This window comes from Odocoileus virginianus, chromosome 18 (genome assembly GCF_023699985.2).
Source record: "Odocoileus virginianus isolate 20LAN1187 ecotype Illinois chromosome 18, Ovbor_1.2, whole genome shotgun sequence".
In the NCBI taxonomy this organism is placed as follows: Eukaryota; Metazoa; Chordata; class Mammalia; order Artiodactyla; family Cervidae; genus Odocoileus; species Odocoileus virginianus.
Window position 1 is genome coordinate 21,896,235 of NC_069691.1, and position 16,888 is coordinate 21,913,122.

General features: G+C 43.8%; 1 protein-coding gene across 1 annotated transcript in view; it reads left to right on the plus strand.

Moving 5' to 3' along the window:
• RCL1 (RNA terminal phosphate cyclase like 1) overlaps positions 1 to 10,722 on the plus strand; it is a 66,141-nt gene extending 55,419 nt beyond the window's left edge. Inside the window, exon 9 of the mRNA XM_070480438.1 lies at positions 9,832 to 10,722. Coding sequence (XP_070336539.1) covers positions 9,832 to 9,982 — 151 coding nt within the window. The 3' untranslated portion in view covers positions 9,983 to 10,722. The remainder of the gene's footprint in view (positions 1 to 9,831) is intronic.
• The last annotated feature ends 6,166 nt before the right edge of the window (positions 10,723 to 16,888 follow it).

Here is a 16,888-nt window from a genome sequence, read left to right on the forward strand (position 1 = left end):
GAACTGTCCTTTTTCGGTTATCATGGTACCGATGCTGTGTGTCTGAAAGGTACAGTACTGTGATAACTGAAGAATGGTGGTGCCATCACGTTGAGAAAGGGGCGGGCACTGCAGCGGGGCTGGAGCACCCCTGGGTCACGGTGCTGTGGGCAGAGAGACCAGGAGGTTCTTCTGGAGGCTTTTTTTTTTTTTTTCCTTTAAGTTGATGGTGGAAAGCTCTCTGAAACAAGGAAATGGGAGAGAATACATTCTGTTAGCAGTGTGGAAAGACCAGATAAGCAGGAAACTGGTGAGGACCACGTTATCTCCTGATAATTTGTGTAAAGTAAATGTTTCACAGGACAGGAAATCTGAAATTGACTGATCCTAAATGACATGCTGACATGAGGAATCAACATTGCTGAGAGAGACTTTACAGTTAGCAAAGCACCCTAAGTGCAGAGATTGGCTTTCCGGTGAGGGTTTGCTGGAAGTGACTGGCGGCTGTGTGACCACCACAGCCCACTCCAGCTTCTTAGCCAGTCTCATCGCTGCTGCTTTCCCAGCCTTGGTTTCGGGGCCTGGCCGCTCACCCAGCCTGAGGCAGTGTCTAGAAATGTGTGTGGTCGTGGGGCATGGGGTTTGGCAGAACATTATGTGAAAAATAGAATGTATATTTTTATTTTTCCTTGACACTTTTTTTTCTCTCACTTTTAGAGTTTTGTTTTGTTTTGTTTTTTCAGTTTCCTACAGAGCCTTGTATAGTCTTTTTAAAAAGTCAGCAAACTCTGTGGAGATGGTGAAGATGTGACTGGACATTTTTAAAAGTTCCTGTGTCCTTGACACACTCCCTCACTCAACATTAATTGCAGTGTCTTGTCTTCCAGAAACCTTGCCTAAAATTACACATCTCCTGGAAAACAAAGTAGTCTGCTCTGAATGGAGCTTTACAGAAGTGGGACAAATTGCAAAATTTTGTGTTTTGAGCCCTGGGGCTGGAGCTCGCAGGACAAGTTCCTCTGGGTTACCCACCTCCCAGGGCTTCCTGCAAGAGGGGTGGCCAGGGGCTTGGAAAGGGCAGCCTCTCATCTTTCAGTAAACTAGCACGGGGTGGTGGTGGGAGGGGATCTCTTTTTGAAAACTGTTTCTGTTTGGGACCCTTCTTCCTTTAATCATCATGGAAAGCTCCAGAAGCCCAAAGTGATGCAGGTCAAAGGTGGGAAGAAATACAGGGCAAAGGTGGGAGAAATACATGAGCTGCAGGGCAGACAAAGTTATCATCCCCTGTTTACATACAGGCGTTACGTACATTATGTTAATGGTGAAAAGGACAGAATCCACTGTCAGGTAGATGGTGGTGAGGGGACAGCTTATCCCCATTGGATTCAGGAACTTTGGAGACCAAACTATCACACTTATTTTTATGTGTAGTTAAAATAATAAAAATCTGCTTTCTGTATGTATGTAACCTCAGATTTCTAAAGAAAACCAGAAGCAAGATCCTCCTTGGTTTAAAGAAATGTATTTCTTCTGGCAGTTTGCACATTTTGATTTGTATAAATAACTTTTAAAATGTATTTACAGAGCACTGGGATCAGGCAGGATAGTTTTTTTTCCAGCAGTGTTGCTTTCAAAAATCCTTTCTGGAAAATAAGGGCCCCTTGTTTTTCTCCTTTCATCTTCTCTCTTATTGCAGGATGTGACTGGTAATGATTTTCTGTGTTACTTGAGAAAGTAAGTCAATATGTGTGAAATTCTTTGGGAAAGCCAGAGATTTTTTTTCCCCCAGTAGAATGAAATAGTATTGGATGACATGGTGGTAATATGGAGAATCTTATTTCTTTTCAGTTTGTGGAGTTCTGGGTGGTTTACAATTGGTAATGATGATTCTATGTTCCCCTCAAAAAGCTTAGTTTTACAGTTTGGGGACAGTTTGTACTTCATTTAAAATTATGGTTACATATCAATGAGCGTCTTAATTAGCACTTTCAGAAACCGTTTATGATCGGAGACTGCAGTGACCACGGCTCTCTGTGTTCTTCCAGTGCACTGGTGTTGGAGCCCAGCCTATCTGGATTTCAGTTCTGGCTGTACCTTGCAGTGCTGGGAGACCATGGACAAGGTCCTTGGCATCTCTGAGCCTCAGTCTCATCCATAGAGAAAGTCATTGGTCCTGAAGTCATGGGCTTGTGGAGGTGGAGTGAGTTTTTTAGAGATTGGGCGCTTAGCGCTCCAAACAGCATGCCTGGTGAAGCTCCATCAGTGCTCGACGCACAGGGAAGTCCAGTCTTCTGTTTAGGTTATTTTCAACACCAGGAGGAGTTGCTTTGGGTGATCTCAGGCCTGAAGTCAACTGTAAATTGTCTATCTCTTGATCTGCATCCACTAATTTTTAAAATTCATGACAGCTTCCTTCAGTCACGTTAATAAATAGATTACACATATTTTACTTACTGTTCCCAAGAATTCTGTAAGTGGACGTTTATTTAACAACATTTACAGTGTTCACTGTTGGGCAGGTGGTGTTTTAAATGCTTTACAAATAACGAACTCATTCAGGTTTCATGATAATCCCACAAGGGTTTAGATAAAGACAGGTACTGTTGCACACTCTATTTTACAAATGAGGGGACTGAGACACAGAGAGGTCGAGTCACATGCCCAGGGTCACTCACACAGTCAGCAACTGAGGTTTTTGAACTCTGACGTCCTGTCGCTGACCCACCGTGCTCTTCAGTAGACTGGGGTTCATGTCTGTTATTGGACTCCAGGTACCTCCCTGCCTGAGCCAGGGTGCCATGCTATATCTTCTCAGAGTCCTTGTTTCAAATTGTCATAAAATAATTTCCTTCTGTCTTTCTTTGGAAGTCTAAAGTAAACCATGTCGCTTTGTTTTATTCCAGTTTTAATCATTGACATCTTTATGCGATTTTTGAAGTGCTGGGGAGTGAGAGCCCAGTGTCCTTGTCAGACGCTGACTGATGGGGTTGGCTAACCCAGCATGTAGCACAGCGATGTGAGGATCAAGGCGAGTGATTTGCAGGAGTACTGGGAGCTGCTGGTCGAGCCTGCTGCTCTTTGGGTTCGTTGCCTAACTGCTCTCCAGGAGCCAGCACAGCACATGCTGCTGTATTTACATCTGGGGAGCGGTTTAAATGCTGCAGAGCCCTGCCAACTTACTATGCTCTTTGAGCTGCAGAACACATTTGGAATATGGTAAAAACAAGTGATAGCCTTACTTTTCAGATGAAAAAGAGGCCAGTCACCTGCTCATAGTTAGTTCTTGGCTGCACTTGGCCTGGGGCTCACATCTCATGAGAGTGCCACCTGTCTGGCTCTCTTTCCTGTTGCCTTAAAATGGAGTTTAATAACATCATTTCTGAAGCAGAGGTCAGTGGGCCTTTCAGAAAGTTGCTCTTTGGCGGAAGAAGTACCACCAATACATCTAAAAGCTGCCGTGTAGTGACTTCAGGGGGCCCCATTGAGCAGATTCTCCCCCCCCCCGCCCCAGATCTTCCATCCCCTCAGCTTGCAGGTCAACTCCTTAGATCCCAGAGATAGGTGATTCCAGTGTCTGAGAGGCTTGGTGGAGCAGGAGGCAGGACCCTCCGGCATGGTTTGGTCTGTGGAGCTGCCAGAGGGAGCTCACTGTGATTCCTCTCACTGCTGTGCTCTAGCAGGCTTTAGAGGGGGACCTGCTAAGAGGGGCTGTATTTTAAGGGGCAGTGCCAGGCAACGTGGCAAGTTCTAGGCAATTGAGATCAAATGGGCAGATGATCATGAGCCCAGTGGCCTTCACCTGTTGACCAGTAGTGGTGATGGGAACAACCTGCTCTTGGAAAATACCCAGGAAAAATTACCTCTGTGCTCTAGGAGTCTCTGAAACCTGCTTGTCAGATAGACTTGAGGCAGTCACAAAAAGTAGGTTGTTAATATATATGTGTATATATATATAAATCACTTTGTTCTGGGGTGGGGGAAGCTCTTTCTGGATACTTCTCTGAGTCAGGATTTAAATTCTCTGCACAGGAGTTGCAAAGTCCCAGTTGACTAAAACGGTTAATCTGAGAAGCTGCCAGTCACACCATGTGGGGGTTATCGTAGAGGAGCAGCAGGGCTGTCCTCTGTATCCCCTGGGTGCCTCTTCTGCCTGGCTCTGTGGCTGGGGTGTATATCTATGAGGTGTGGGTCTATTGTATGGTGTTTGGAAGAGAAGGAAAGGCGAGTGGTGCCTTGAGGGCCAACATGTGGCTGTGGCCCTGCTGAGCTATGCGGCTGTGGAGGAGGATGTGGACCAGCCCTGAACGTGAGGTGGGTGAGAGGTGGGTGAATTTATTTTGTTTGATTTTCATTTTCTTAAGGAGATTATTAGGATTCCATATTGTCTGAGGTTATTTCTCATAGCAAAAAAAAAAAGCTATGTTTGCTTTTTGCTATCCCATGCAGCAAGAGACTTGGGGATAATGAGACTGGAGGTGAAGGGGATCATTAAGACATACCTTAATCCAGCCCTTACACAGTCTTCTTTAGACTGGCTGGAGGGTTGGCAGAACATTATGTAAGAAGTTGGAACCGACTTTGCTTTTTCTAACACTTCCAAAGGCTACAAATATCCCATACAACTATTCAGGCCTGCACACTCAAGCCTGTGTTTCTGTCCTCCTTCTCCAAGAGATCAGAAGCAGGCTGTGGCCTCTTAGGAATTCTGCCAGATGGGGAGGGTGTCTGGTTTTTCTAGCACAGTTGAGCGATTCAGGTGGAAGAATGAAGTAGGCTGGGGAGGCTCTCGGGCCTGTATTAGAACCGAGGCAGCAGCAAGAGAGAACAGGCTGTTTGCTTCTTAGAATGCAGACGAGTGGGTGAGATGGCTGGCTTTTTCGTTGTTACTGCCAGCTGGAAGCTTTGCCCACAGATGTGGACTGTTTATCTGTGGGTTTGATGTGTTTGTTTTCTTTTTTTCCTGGGGCAGGGTTGAGGAGGTTGTAAGGCTGGGACAGAGAGGAAAAATCTGAAAATTTCAATTGGTTAGTTAAATGGGAAAGCTAACAGGGGAAGAAGAGACTCCCCTTAATTGCTCAGAATGTTGAAGTCATTTCTCAGAAGTATACCTCAACCCTAACTCCCAGTTTCTGTTGGTTACCCCACTCCTGAGTGCCTTATATAGTGCCTGGCAGGTATAATGGGTTAAGTTCATTGCCATGGAGATGCTTACATAATTTGCCAAGAGGGGGCAGGGGGCAATTGTGAGACAGCTATACATGAGCATTTCATGAGACTCCATAAGCAGAGCCAAGAATGCTGTGGAAACATGGAGGGGTCATTGGCTAGAGAAGGCTTTGTAGATTAGGCAGCAAATAGGATGTTACTTTAAAGATGGAAATGAAATAGCACGATTCAATGTGGAAGAGAGAGCAAAGGAGTGAAGAATTATTCTGTGAGCATGCACTCATCACCCTGTTCTCCAGGGTAGTTACTGTTCCATCTCGTAACCCCTGTCTCAAGCAGAGAGGATATGCAATTGTTCAGGTTTTTTTTTTTTTTTTTGCATTTTCCCTCCTTTGTCTAGATTAATGAGGACAGAGGGGTAGGAGATGGTGGAACATACAATAGACTTTAGACTTAGCTTAGAATACCATGTGAGGATGGGAGCCAAGGATCAGTTCTTTTTTTTCTTAACTTCACAAAATTTTAACCAACTTTCAGTTCAGTTCAGTTCAGTCGCTCAGTTGTATCCAACTCTTTGCGACCCCACGAAGCGCAGCACGCCAGGCCTCCTTGTCCTTCACCAACTCCTGGAGTCCACCCAAACCCATATCCATTGAGTCGGTGATGCCATCCACCATCTCATCCTCTGTCGTCCCCTTCTCCTCCTGCCCCCAATCCCTCCCAGCCTCAGAGTCTTTTCCAAATGAGTCAACTCTTCGCATGAGGTGGCCAAAGTATTGGAGTTTCAGCTTCAGCATCAGTCCTTCCAATGAGCACCCAGGACTGATTTCCTTTACGATGGACTGGTTGGATCTCCTTGCAGTCCAAGGGACTCTCAAGAGTCTTCTCCAACACCACAATTCAAAAGCGTCAATTTTTCGGCGCTCAGCTTTCTTCACAGTCCAACTCTCACAACCATACATGACCACTGGAAAAACCATAGCCTTGACTAAACAGACCTCTGTTGGCAAAGTAATGTCTCGCTTTTTAATATGCTATCTAGGTTGGTCGTAACTTTCCTTCCAAGGAGTAAGCGTCTTTTAATTTCATGGTTGCAATCACCATCTGCAGTGATTTTGGAGCTCAGAAAAATAAGTCAGCCACTGTTTCCGCTGTTTCCCCATCTATTTGCCATGAAGTATGGGACCGGATGCCATGATCTTAGTTTTCTGAATGTTGAGCTTTAAGCCAACTTTTTCACTCTCTTTCACCTTCATCAAGAGGCTGTTTACTTTACTTTCTGCCTTAAGGGTGGTGTCATTTGCATATCTGAGGTTATTAATATTTCTCCCAACTATCTTGATTCTAGCTTGTGCCTCCTCCAGTCCAGTGTTTCTCATGATGTACTCTGCATATAAGTTAAATAAGTAGGGTGACAGTATACAGCCTTGACGTATTCCATTTCCTATTTGGAACCAGTCTGTTGTTCCATGTCCAGTTCTAACTGTTGCTTCCTGACCTGCATACAGGTTTCTCAAGAGGCAGGTCAGGTGGTCTGGTATTCCCATCTGTTTCAGAATTTTCCACAGTTTATTGTGATCCACACAGTCAAAGGCTTTGGCATAGTCAATAAAGCAGAAATAGATGTTTTTCTGGAACTCTTGGTTTTTCGATGACCCAGTGGATGTTGGCAATTTGATCTCTGGTTCCTCTGCCTTTTATAAATCCAGCTTGAGCATCTGGAAGTTCACGGTTCACATATTGCTGAAGCCTGGCTTGGAGAATTTTGAGCATTACTTTACTAGCGTGTGAGATGAGTGCAATTGTGCGGTAATTTGAGCATTCTTTGGGATTGCCTTTCTTTGGGATTGGAATGAAAACTGACCTTTTCCAGTCCTGTAACCAGCTTTATTGAGATATAATTCTCATACCACACAGCTTATTTAAAATGTACAATTTAGTGAGTTTTTAATTTATTCACAGAGACATATAAATGTAACTACAGTCTAATTTTAGAGCATTTTTACCACCCCAGAAAGAAAGTCTTCCCTATTTACAGTTATTCCCAATTCCTCTCATCCCCTCCTCTGCAGCCCCAGGCAACCCCTAATCTGCTTTCTGCTGCTGTAATAGATTTGCTTGTTCTGTCCAGTTCATATAGACATAAAAAATATGTGATTCTTTGTGACTGGCTTGTTTCACTGAGCAGAATGTTTTCAAGGTTCATCCATATTATCACATATATCAATGCTTCCTTCCTTTTTATGGCTGAATAATATTCCATTCTACAGATAAACCACAATTTGTTTATCTATTCATCAGTTGATGGTCATTTAGGTTATTTGTACTTTTTGACTGTTATGAATTAATGCTGTGTACAAGTTTTTGTCTGGATATATGTTTTCATTTTTCTTGTGTATATACCTGAGTGGAACTGCAGGATCATATGGTAACTGACTCCTTGTTTCACACTTTGAGAAACTGCCAGATTGTTTTCCACAATGGTGGTACCATTTTACATATCTACTAGCAGTGTTTTGAGGGTTTGGTTTCTCCACATCCTCACCCATACTTTTGTTATTACCTTTTTTCCCCCCAGCCTTTCTGTTGGTTTGTGAAGTGGTATGTCATGGTGGTTTTTAATTGTTTCCATAATAACTAATGATGTTGAGTTTCACATGCTTAATGCTGTATGCATATCTTCTTTAGAGAAATTTTTATTCAGATCCTTTGCTCATTTTAAAATTAGGTTATTTGGTTTTTTATTATTGAGTTGTAAGAGTTATATGTTCTAGACACCAGATCCTTATGAGGTAAATGATTTGCAAGTATTTTTTCCCTTTCTGGACATTGTCTCTCTACTTTCTTAATAATGTTCAGACAAGATTTTAATGTTGATGAAGTTCAGTATATATCTGTTTTTTCCTTTATCACTCTGCTTTTGATTCTGTATCTGAGAAATCATTGCTTAACCCAAGATCATAAAGATACTCACCTGTTTTATTCTGTGAGTTTCATAGCTTTAGCTCTTGCACGCAGGTTTTGATCTGTTTTGAGTGAATTTTTGTGTGTGATATGAGGAAAGGGCCTAGCTTCATTCTTCTGTGTGTGAAGTTGTTAGAACACCGTTTGTTGAGATTATTCTTTTCTTGTTGAGTTACCTTGGCACCTTTTAGAAAATTATTCGACCATAAATGTGTGAGCTCATTTCTTGACTCTCAGTTCTGTTCCATTGGTCCTACATGTCAGGACCAGTATTTTGAAAGCTCTTGGGGTGTAACACATACATTCTGGGTGGCGAGCGTTTGGACAGTTTGGTTGGGAGGCAGCACAACGCAAGGTTGCTGAAGTACTTCATGAGAGACGTGCAGATCATCTGTTGTTAACTAAACCAGTGTTTCCCAAGTCGGGCTGGCAAGAGTCACCAGGGACGGGGAGTTACCCGGGAGACAAGGCCTGGGAAAGGGTGGGGAGGGGACCTGTGGCCTGTAATTCTGGGCTCTCTGACCTGGACGTTTTCTCTTCACCAATTGCCAGGTGGTTGAAACCTCCAGCAAGCTGCTTGTTTAGTGAACTGTGGTCAGTCCTATGGTCACTGTGCTGGAGTGATGCAGGATGTGCTGGGCCAGACCAGTGGAAGACTGTATACCTGAATGATGGTCCTTCCACAGAATTGTTTTTCTCACAGCATTCTTGGGGGGAAGCCATCACTCTCTCTTAAGGAAGATGACAAGAGAGAGAGCTCCTTGGAACTCCTGTCCATGTTTATTGTGAGCCCTTCCCTGGTCACCTTATTTATTGCCTTCTGCCATATATGGGGCTTCCTTGGTGGCTCAGAGGGTAAAGAATCTCTCCACAACGGGTGAGACCTGGGTTTGATCCCTGGGTTGGGAAGGTCCCCTGGAGAAGGGAATAGCTACCCATTCCAGTATTCTTGCCAAGAGAATTCCATGGACAGAGGAGCCTGGCGGGCTACAGGCCATGAAGTTGCAAAAAGTCGGACACAATTGAGAGACTAACACTTTCAATTTTTCTGCCATATACACACAAATATTTTATACCTACATTTCCTTCTCATTTGCCTTGTTTATTTAAATTTCTGATTATGGAGGAAGTATATATAATTCAAGGACATTTGTGTTGTCTGCTCCACTAGCCTGAAAGCTTCATGAGAGAAGGGAGTTTTGGTTGATGGGAATGTCTCCAACACCAAGGACAGTGCCTGGCACATACTAGGCACTCTGTAAATATTTGTTGAGTGAATGAAAGGCCTGTCAAGATCAAACAGTGGAGAGGGCAGCTTATCTCTTTCAGCATCAGCAGCAGTCACTCTGCTTAGTTTTAGCTTCATGATACTGTGAATCATCAAAGCATGTGTTTCTCTGTATGAACCACTTGAAGATTAATACCATATTTATGTCCACTCTAATGTGCTTGTAGGACTAACCTCCAAACTTTTCATTTATTTACTGAATTTGTCTTGTGTGCATCTCTGTAAGCTGTCTAAAATCACCTTTGAAATCTAGCAGGCTGTAAATAAATGCTATTTAATTTGCTTTGATGAGAATTTCTTAATTTTAATCTTTCCTCCTGATATTCTAGGTTGGCAGAGGAGAAGAATTTTTTTTTAATCAAATTCCTCTTTCATTCTTCCCTCCTTTTTTTCCCCCCCTCCCTTTTTTTTAAATTTTAATTTTTATTTTTTAGGATAGAATTTTTGCGGCATTTGAAGAGCTTTTTCCAGATTATGTTTAAAATCGAAACCAAGCCATGTGGTGAAGAACTCAAGGGAGGGGATAAAGTGCTGATGACCTGTGTTGGCGTTGGCTTCTCCAACCTTAGCAAGACCCTCAAGTGACACTGTCAGAAGATGAAAGGCCCAAAGGCTTCTAGACAATGCAGAAGCTGCCAAGGAACCAAAGGGACCAGATTCTTCCAGGACTTTCCTAACTTTCTGTTTGAAAACAATCAGGATATCCAAACAAAAGACGTCTCTCTACCTTGTGGTTTTCAGCCATTTCTCCGGGGCAGACATTCCTCAGGAGGCCCAGTCACAACGGGAGCTCCCTCGGCTTACCTGGATGAAGAGTGTGCCTTTGGGACACAGTTGTACTGCTGCAGCATCACAGCTGCATTTTAGCACTGCTTCCTGAGCCCACATCCTCAGGCTTCCGCTGTGTGGCTATCTTCCAGACCTTTGGAGTTTCTCACAGTTCCTTCTGCAAGGACTGACCCCCCTGAATCTTGGTTTCTGTGTAGGGATTAAATGAGATACTATGAGTGGAACCCCTTTATGAATAATGTCATGTCATGCAAATGTCAGAAATTGGTGTGTTAGACTATTTTATCCCTTGTCTTCTGAATGGACTGCTATCTTGGAGATATACTGCTCCCCATCTGGTTCATTGTATGTGGATTTTTGGGGAATGAATGACTAGGGAGTGCAAGGGTCCAACGAAAGTTATTGGATGTTTTCCATATCTCGGGTGTGCTATGCATGTTCTCATTTTATTCTCCCAATAGCCCAGTGATGTAGATTTTATTATCCCCACAAGAGAAATTAAAAAAGGATATTTTGTGCCTTTTGAAACTTGATAATATAGCGATATTAGCTCTCCTGATTTCAAGATCTAAGTATCAGAGTCTGGAATTTTATGCTGCTTGCAAGCTAGTAAGGTAGATTATTACTGTTTCATGGATGCTAGCAGAAAACATGAAAATCTCATGTCATAGACAAAAAGCTTTATTACTCAGAGCACAAGAAGCAGCATGAGCTTCACTGGTTTCTTTCTCCAAGTCCCACAAGATGTGGAGGGTCTGCAGGTATGCCATGCACAGCAGTGGTCTGCATCACAGGCAACGAACATGCACATGTGGGAATTCCACCTCTTACAAGCCTGCTCTTTGTTCCAGATGGGGACATTACTTCACCCCTCAAGACTGCTTGGTGTGAACATATGATAAGAAAGGGCCAGGATAAAAGCCTCCCCAGCAGGAATGTGCAAGAACACTCAGGACTTGTGGCAATTGTACCTGCTGCTAGTAGAGGCTACATGTGGTGTGTGTAGGGGGTTCAGAGTTATTGGTTGTAGGGGAAATACCTGCTATTTCCATTAGGATTCCAAATGATATTGTCTACCAGGATGGACTTTTGAAGTAAGGCATGGTCTTTACCTCCCCAGGTCGCTCAGTACCCTTTTCTTTTTTCAGTAAAAGGGGTCCAGAGGAAGTTTGTGCTCTTGTGTCTGAGGTGTGGGAGGATGTGGAGTGGGGAGCTAACATTGACAGATCAGGCCATTTTGAACTGTGGTTGTCTACTTACTGAGAGCTCTACATGCTGTATTAGATTTCTGTTGCTGCATAACCAGTTACCACAAACTTAGTAGCTTAAAGTAGTACCATTTATCATCCACAATTCTATAGAGGTCCTGGTCTGCTTGCTTGGATTCTCTGGTTATGGCTTCACAAGGCTAATGTCAAGGTGCTGGGCTCTGGGCAGGAATACATTTCCAACCACATTTGGATTGTTGGCAGAATTGTTGGACTGGAGTTCCTGTTTCTGGCTGGCTGTCAGCTGCGGGCAACTCTCAGCTTGTACGTAGAGGCTGCCTGCATTCCTTATAATTTGACTCCCTCCATCTTCAAGCCAGAGACGATGTATTGAATCCTTCTCATGCTTTGAATCTGACTTCTTGTGATACCTTATATTAAGGTCATCTGGTCACAGCAGTACCTAGGTTAGTGTTTGAATAGCTGGGGCCAGGACTCTTGGACGTCTGAAAATTCTGCCTACCACACATCAGTTCAGTTCAGTTCAGTTGTGTCCGACTTTTTGCGACCTCATGGACTGCAGCATGCCAGGCTTCCCTGTCTACCACCAACTCCCAGAGCTTACTCAAACTTATGTCCATTGAGTTAGTGATGCCATCCAACTATCTCATCCTCTTTTATCCCCTTCTCCTGCCTTCAGTTTTCCCAGCATCAGGGTCTTTTCCAGTGAGTTAGTTCTTCACATCAGGTGGCTGAAGTATTGGAGCTTCAGCTTCAGCATCAGTCCTTCCAATGAATATTCAGTACCGATTTCCTTTCGGATGGACTGGTTGGCTCTCCTTGTAGTCCAAAGGACTCTCAAGAGTCTTCTCCAACACCGAAGTTCAAAAACATCAATTATTTGGTACTCAGCTTTCTTTATAGTCCAACTCTCACATCCATACATGACTACTGGAAAAACCATAGCTTTGACTAGACGGACCTTTGTTGGCAAAGTAATTTTATTTAATGCTGCTGACGTTCGAACCCAGATCCACCCACGCTCAGATATAGAACTAGGGAACCACATGGCTTTGGCTGTGTCCAGCAGGAACTTTCTGTCCCTTGGGACAAGATTGGGAAATGGGTCCTGTTGGTCAATTTAGGGTGACATATAGACACTGGGCAGATCATTACAGCCAGTATAATGGACGTGAGCCTCCATCTGGTGTCAACATAAAAGTATCTGATGGTCTCCAGCCCTCTGACTGGTACAGCTGCTTCTGGAGTGGTAGTGGTGATGCTGTAGGCAATAGGAAGACACATTTAATATTAATATTTACTTAAGTGGCCTGCTGTCAGCTCCTTCTCAGGTGCCCAACAGAAGCAACAGGTCTCCTTGGGCGGAGGTTACTGGTACTTCTTAGTGACATTCTGCTCCTGCAGTCTCTGCCTTGTTCTTAGCTTAGTTCCTGGTTGGTGCAGCTACCACTAGTATAGTTTGATGGGAGATTCCAGCACTTTGAGCTTGGCTGTCTATCTTGACCCCTTTACTTCTCTCTGTTGACAGAGACAGACCAGTCTGAATTCAATAAGAAGTAATTTTTTTTTTTTAAGACATATACACATGTTTTAGGGATCATGACAGAATCATGGCCTTGCCTTCCTGTCATGTTCCAAGCCCTGCTTCTGTCTTCTACCATCCTTCTCTGTTACATTCTGGGTGGACACCAGCCAGCCTCCTTCCATCATGATTATTTACCATATTCAACAAGACAGTTGATAAGGATGGGGGGGAAGCTAGGGTGTTGCAACATGACATGCGGATGGGGAAACAGCAGGAGGAGGCACTGCTGAAATCCAGATTGCCCTCAGAGGGCAGCGGAACCTTGTGGTTTGTTTGTTTGTCTTTATCTTTTCTGATAAAAAGTGGTGAAGGACATCATTGATTACAGACCCAACCAAAAAGCCCCCAAACTTGGGTTGCACTGTGGTGCCTGTCCTCTCATAGTCACTCTACAATGAAAAATGGTGAAGTAGCCATCCCGCTGGGTCTTTCCTGGGCTGACAGTTAGTTTCGAGGTGGCCAAGTGGAAGAGAAAAGGGTGTGAAAAGGCAGGGAAGAAAGGAGATGATCGGAGCAGAGGAGGCCTAAGGAGGTGGACAAAATTGTAGGCAGATGGAGAAAAGGAAACCCCAGGGAACTAAGGGATTATTTTAATGTTGGCTGTGCCTGAGGTGGGGGTGGGATTCAACTGGTGAGGTGAGGGGGCCAAAGCAGGGTGCAGAGTGGATTTTTCCAGGGTATTGGTTATGGTGGGCAGATTAGAGTGTGGGGCCTCATTGACTTTACATGTTGGTGCTTTTTTGGAGACGTGCTGGTGGGTGATTGTAACAGTCTGTGATGGATGGGAAAGCAGCATCACAGGCCTTGTACCCAGCCTGGTCCTCTGCTGTTCTCATCTGACTCCAGAGTGGAGGAGAAGTAACTTGCACTCGATCAGAGTTTCCATGTTTAGACCACCCTGGCCTGTTCTTTAGAAGTGACCAATAGTTAAGAGGAATGTCAATAGGCAAGCATAGTTTTTCTGTACTGTGGTTGACTAGGTCTGTGAAGACATTTGAGTGGGATAATTTATCAGTGTTTGGCCTTTTACAGAGGCCAAGCCACTTCACTCCTTTACTCAAGCAAATAGGGCTGTCGTATTTGTCAGGAGCAGCCTAGGTCCAGGACTCCTCTAATCCATGTCTTTCACTTGGCCCTTAATAGTTAGTTAGATAGCCTGACTCCATGCCCGAGGCACTGGCCTTTGGTCAGCATCTGTAGATGGACTGGGGCAGAGCTTTTGGCACATGGTCCACTTCCTGTCTTTCTGGTTCTTCTGATACTGGTGGTTCTAGATGTGGATCCTGCTCTGCTGATGCCCTTGTGTTAAGTCTACAGGGGAGGGGGTGCTGATCTTGGGAGGTAAGAGGCCCAGCTTGCTTTCTGGCCCATTTCAGCTACTGACCAGCAGTTATGGCATAAATATCTCACTTCCACACACTTGGATTGCTTTTGGGAAATCAGGGTGGATGTATGAGGCCTTGTACCCAGCCTAGACCTCTGCTCTTCCTCACCTGACTCCAGAGTAAAGGAGAAGTAATTTGCACTCCGTCAGAGTTTCCTGGTTTGGGTGCCCCCAAAACCAGAAAGATGACCTTTATTGCCTCCTCCATGCCACTCCCATCCTTATAACATCGAGATGTTTCTCTGAAATCTCTTAGACACTCTTTATTACTGTGTTTTTCCCCCCATTCCCAACCCTCTTAAAGAGCTTTACATATAAAAATTTCAATTTGATTAGTTTGCTAATAATTTCTACTGTGATATGTGAAATGTATTCAAACTGATGAAGGTAGGTGAATTTCTAGAAATCAGAGACTGACTTAAATGAACTAGCCCAACAATGACGCATTTGGCAGCTTCATATGTCTACTCTCTGAATACCCTGTCACCACACGGTCCTGAGGGTGGTGGACCTGCTGTTGGACTCACCAGTGGCCATTTGGGTAACTGGTCTCTTCTTGGGAGTGAATGCTGCTCCAAAGGAAGAGGAATGTTCGAGGCAGGCGCCTATTCCTGGTGCATCTTGGATGGTAGGACTCCTGAAGATATCACTTTAGTCTTTAAGGGAAGATATTGGTGGGACCATATATTTTGAAATGGTGCCTAGCTTGGAGGGGTGTCGCTTGGAGGGGTCCAATTTCAGGTCATGACAACTGACCTCACATTGTTTTAAATGCTGGGTACACTTGGCTCCCCATACTTCTCAAATTCTCCTCTCTCTGTCAATGCTCTGTTTCCACCTCTCTGCTGTTTTAGCTGTTAGGTAGTTAAAGGCGTTGTGCCTAATATCTGTAAGCTTTGAAGAACCAATGGAAAGGCTTACCAAAAAAAAAAAAAAAAAAATACTGGCTTCAAGTTAGGCAAAGAAAAAGAGCAAAAATAAATATCTACAAAATGAAACATTTTCAAATTTAAAATGTTGAAAACAATATAAATGAGTTTGTTTCTTCACACGTATTTCCAAGCACATGCAGTAATTGAAGGAATTATTGCTAGTCATATATTAAATGGGTTGCTGGTCAGCCAGGCAGTTTAAAAAGCAAAATTATAAGGAGCCTTTCAGAAATTTGCCACGTGGCTGTATTTTAACATTTGTGGTTTTTGGTGACACTGTCATAAGAGGCCTAGAAAATAAAACCATGTAAGTCCTCCCTCCTCACTGAGCCACCTCTGTAATGTTAAAGCCTCAGCATCTCCGGAGGGACTTCCCCGGCCGACTATAGGTTCTCATACACTCCTGGGTGCCTTCTTCACACTTCACACCCTCAGTTATTGCTTAATTTTCTGTGTTAACCTGTTTTGATGTGAAGCGTGTTGATCTTTTACAATTTGGTGTGGCTGTGGTTTTGAAGTGTTTTTTTAAAAGACTTTAAAAAAAAAAGATGAATTCAATCATTTGTGAGGAAAGCTTTTGGCTTCTTGAGTTTCAGTAGGGCACTGTGGAAGTAACAGGCATAGAAATGAGACTGTGTTTGCATATTATTAAATAGCTGAGTCTGTAGCCACATGGCATCGGGTAGATCCTCTACCTCATCTGTAAAATGGAAAATAGCTGCTGTCCACCCTGGTACTGACAGGACTTATTAAATGGTTATGTGTTAAATGCTCAGGATTCCTTTTAGCTGTTAAACCCCTGATGAGGATTCAAAGCAGTCTTTTACCTAACAGGTTCATGTCTCCATGGGTCATAGGGTTTATTTTTATATCTGATACTTGGATGGACTCAGCCAGAAGACCAGAGGCAAGATGTGGCACCTGTAATGGGTTGGGGTCACACTGCCCCATGACATGTTACAGAGTTAAAAAGAGTGCCTACAGGCATCTCTGTGAAGTTCGCCATGTTCTAGCAGGACCCACTTGTCAGGGTGAAGTGAGCAGGCAGGCTTCCTCAGGGCTCAGCACTGCTCAGCTACTGTGTGCACCAAACCAAATGAAGAGCTCCCGTGTCATCATGCCAGAGCGTTACCTAAAGCTACCATGTGAGCAACTGTATGTCATCAGAACTCAGCTCTCTTCCTTCTCCCAGTATTGCTTTCAGTGTTTCTTCTCCATCAGGCGTTCTCTTTAACGTTCAGTTTTTAGCAACCTTGTGGTCAGAGAGATTCTACCCATTATTAAAAAAAAAAAACCCTCCAGAATTATGTCTCCCTCTGGTTGACTCCAAAATGACCAGATCTGGGTCCTGTTCTCATCCCTGGAGTGGTAGGGATGTCAGCCTCAGCCAAACTGTGTAGATTGAAAGGAATGGGTAAAGTGGTTCCTGAAGGAAAATCTGAATGCTTTTACAAAAAGAAAAGACACTGGGAAGGCAAAAATAACAGTTGTCTACTATAGACTGCATTACCTAGTTCCCTGAATACTCTTGGGAGAACATCCTACATAACTACTTGCCCACTGTCATCTTTC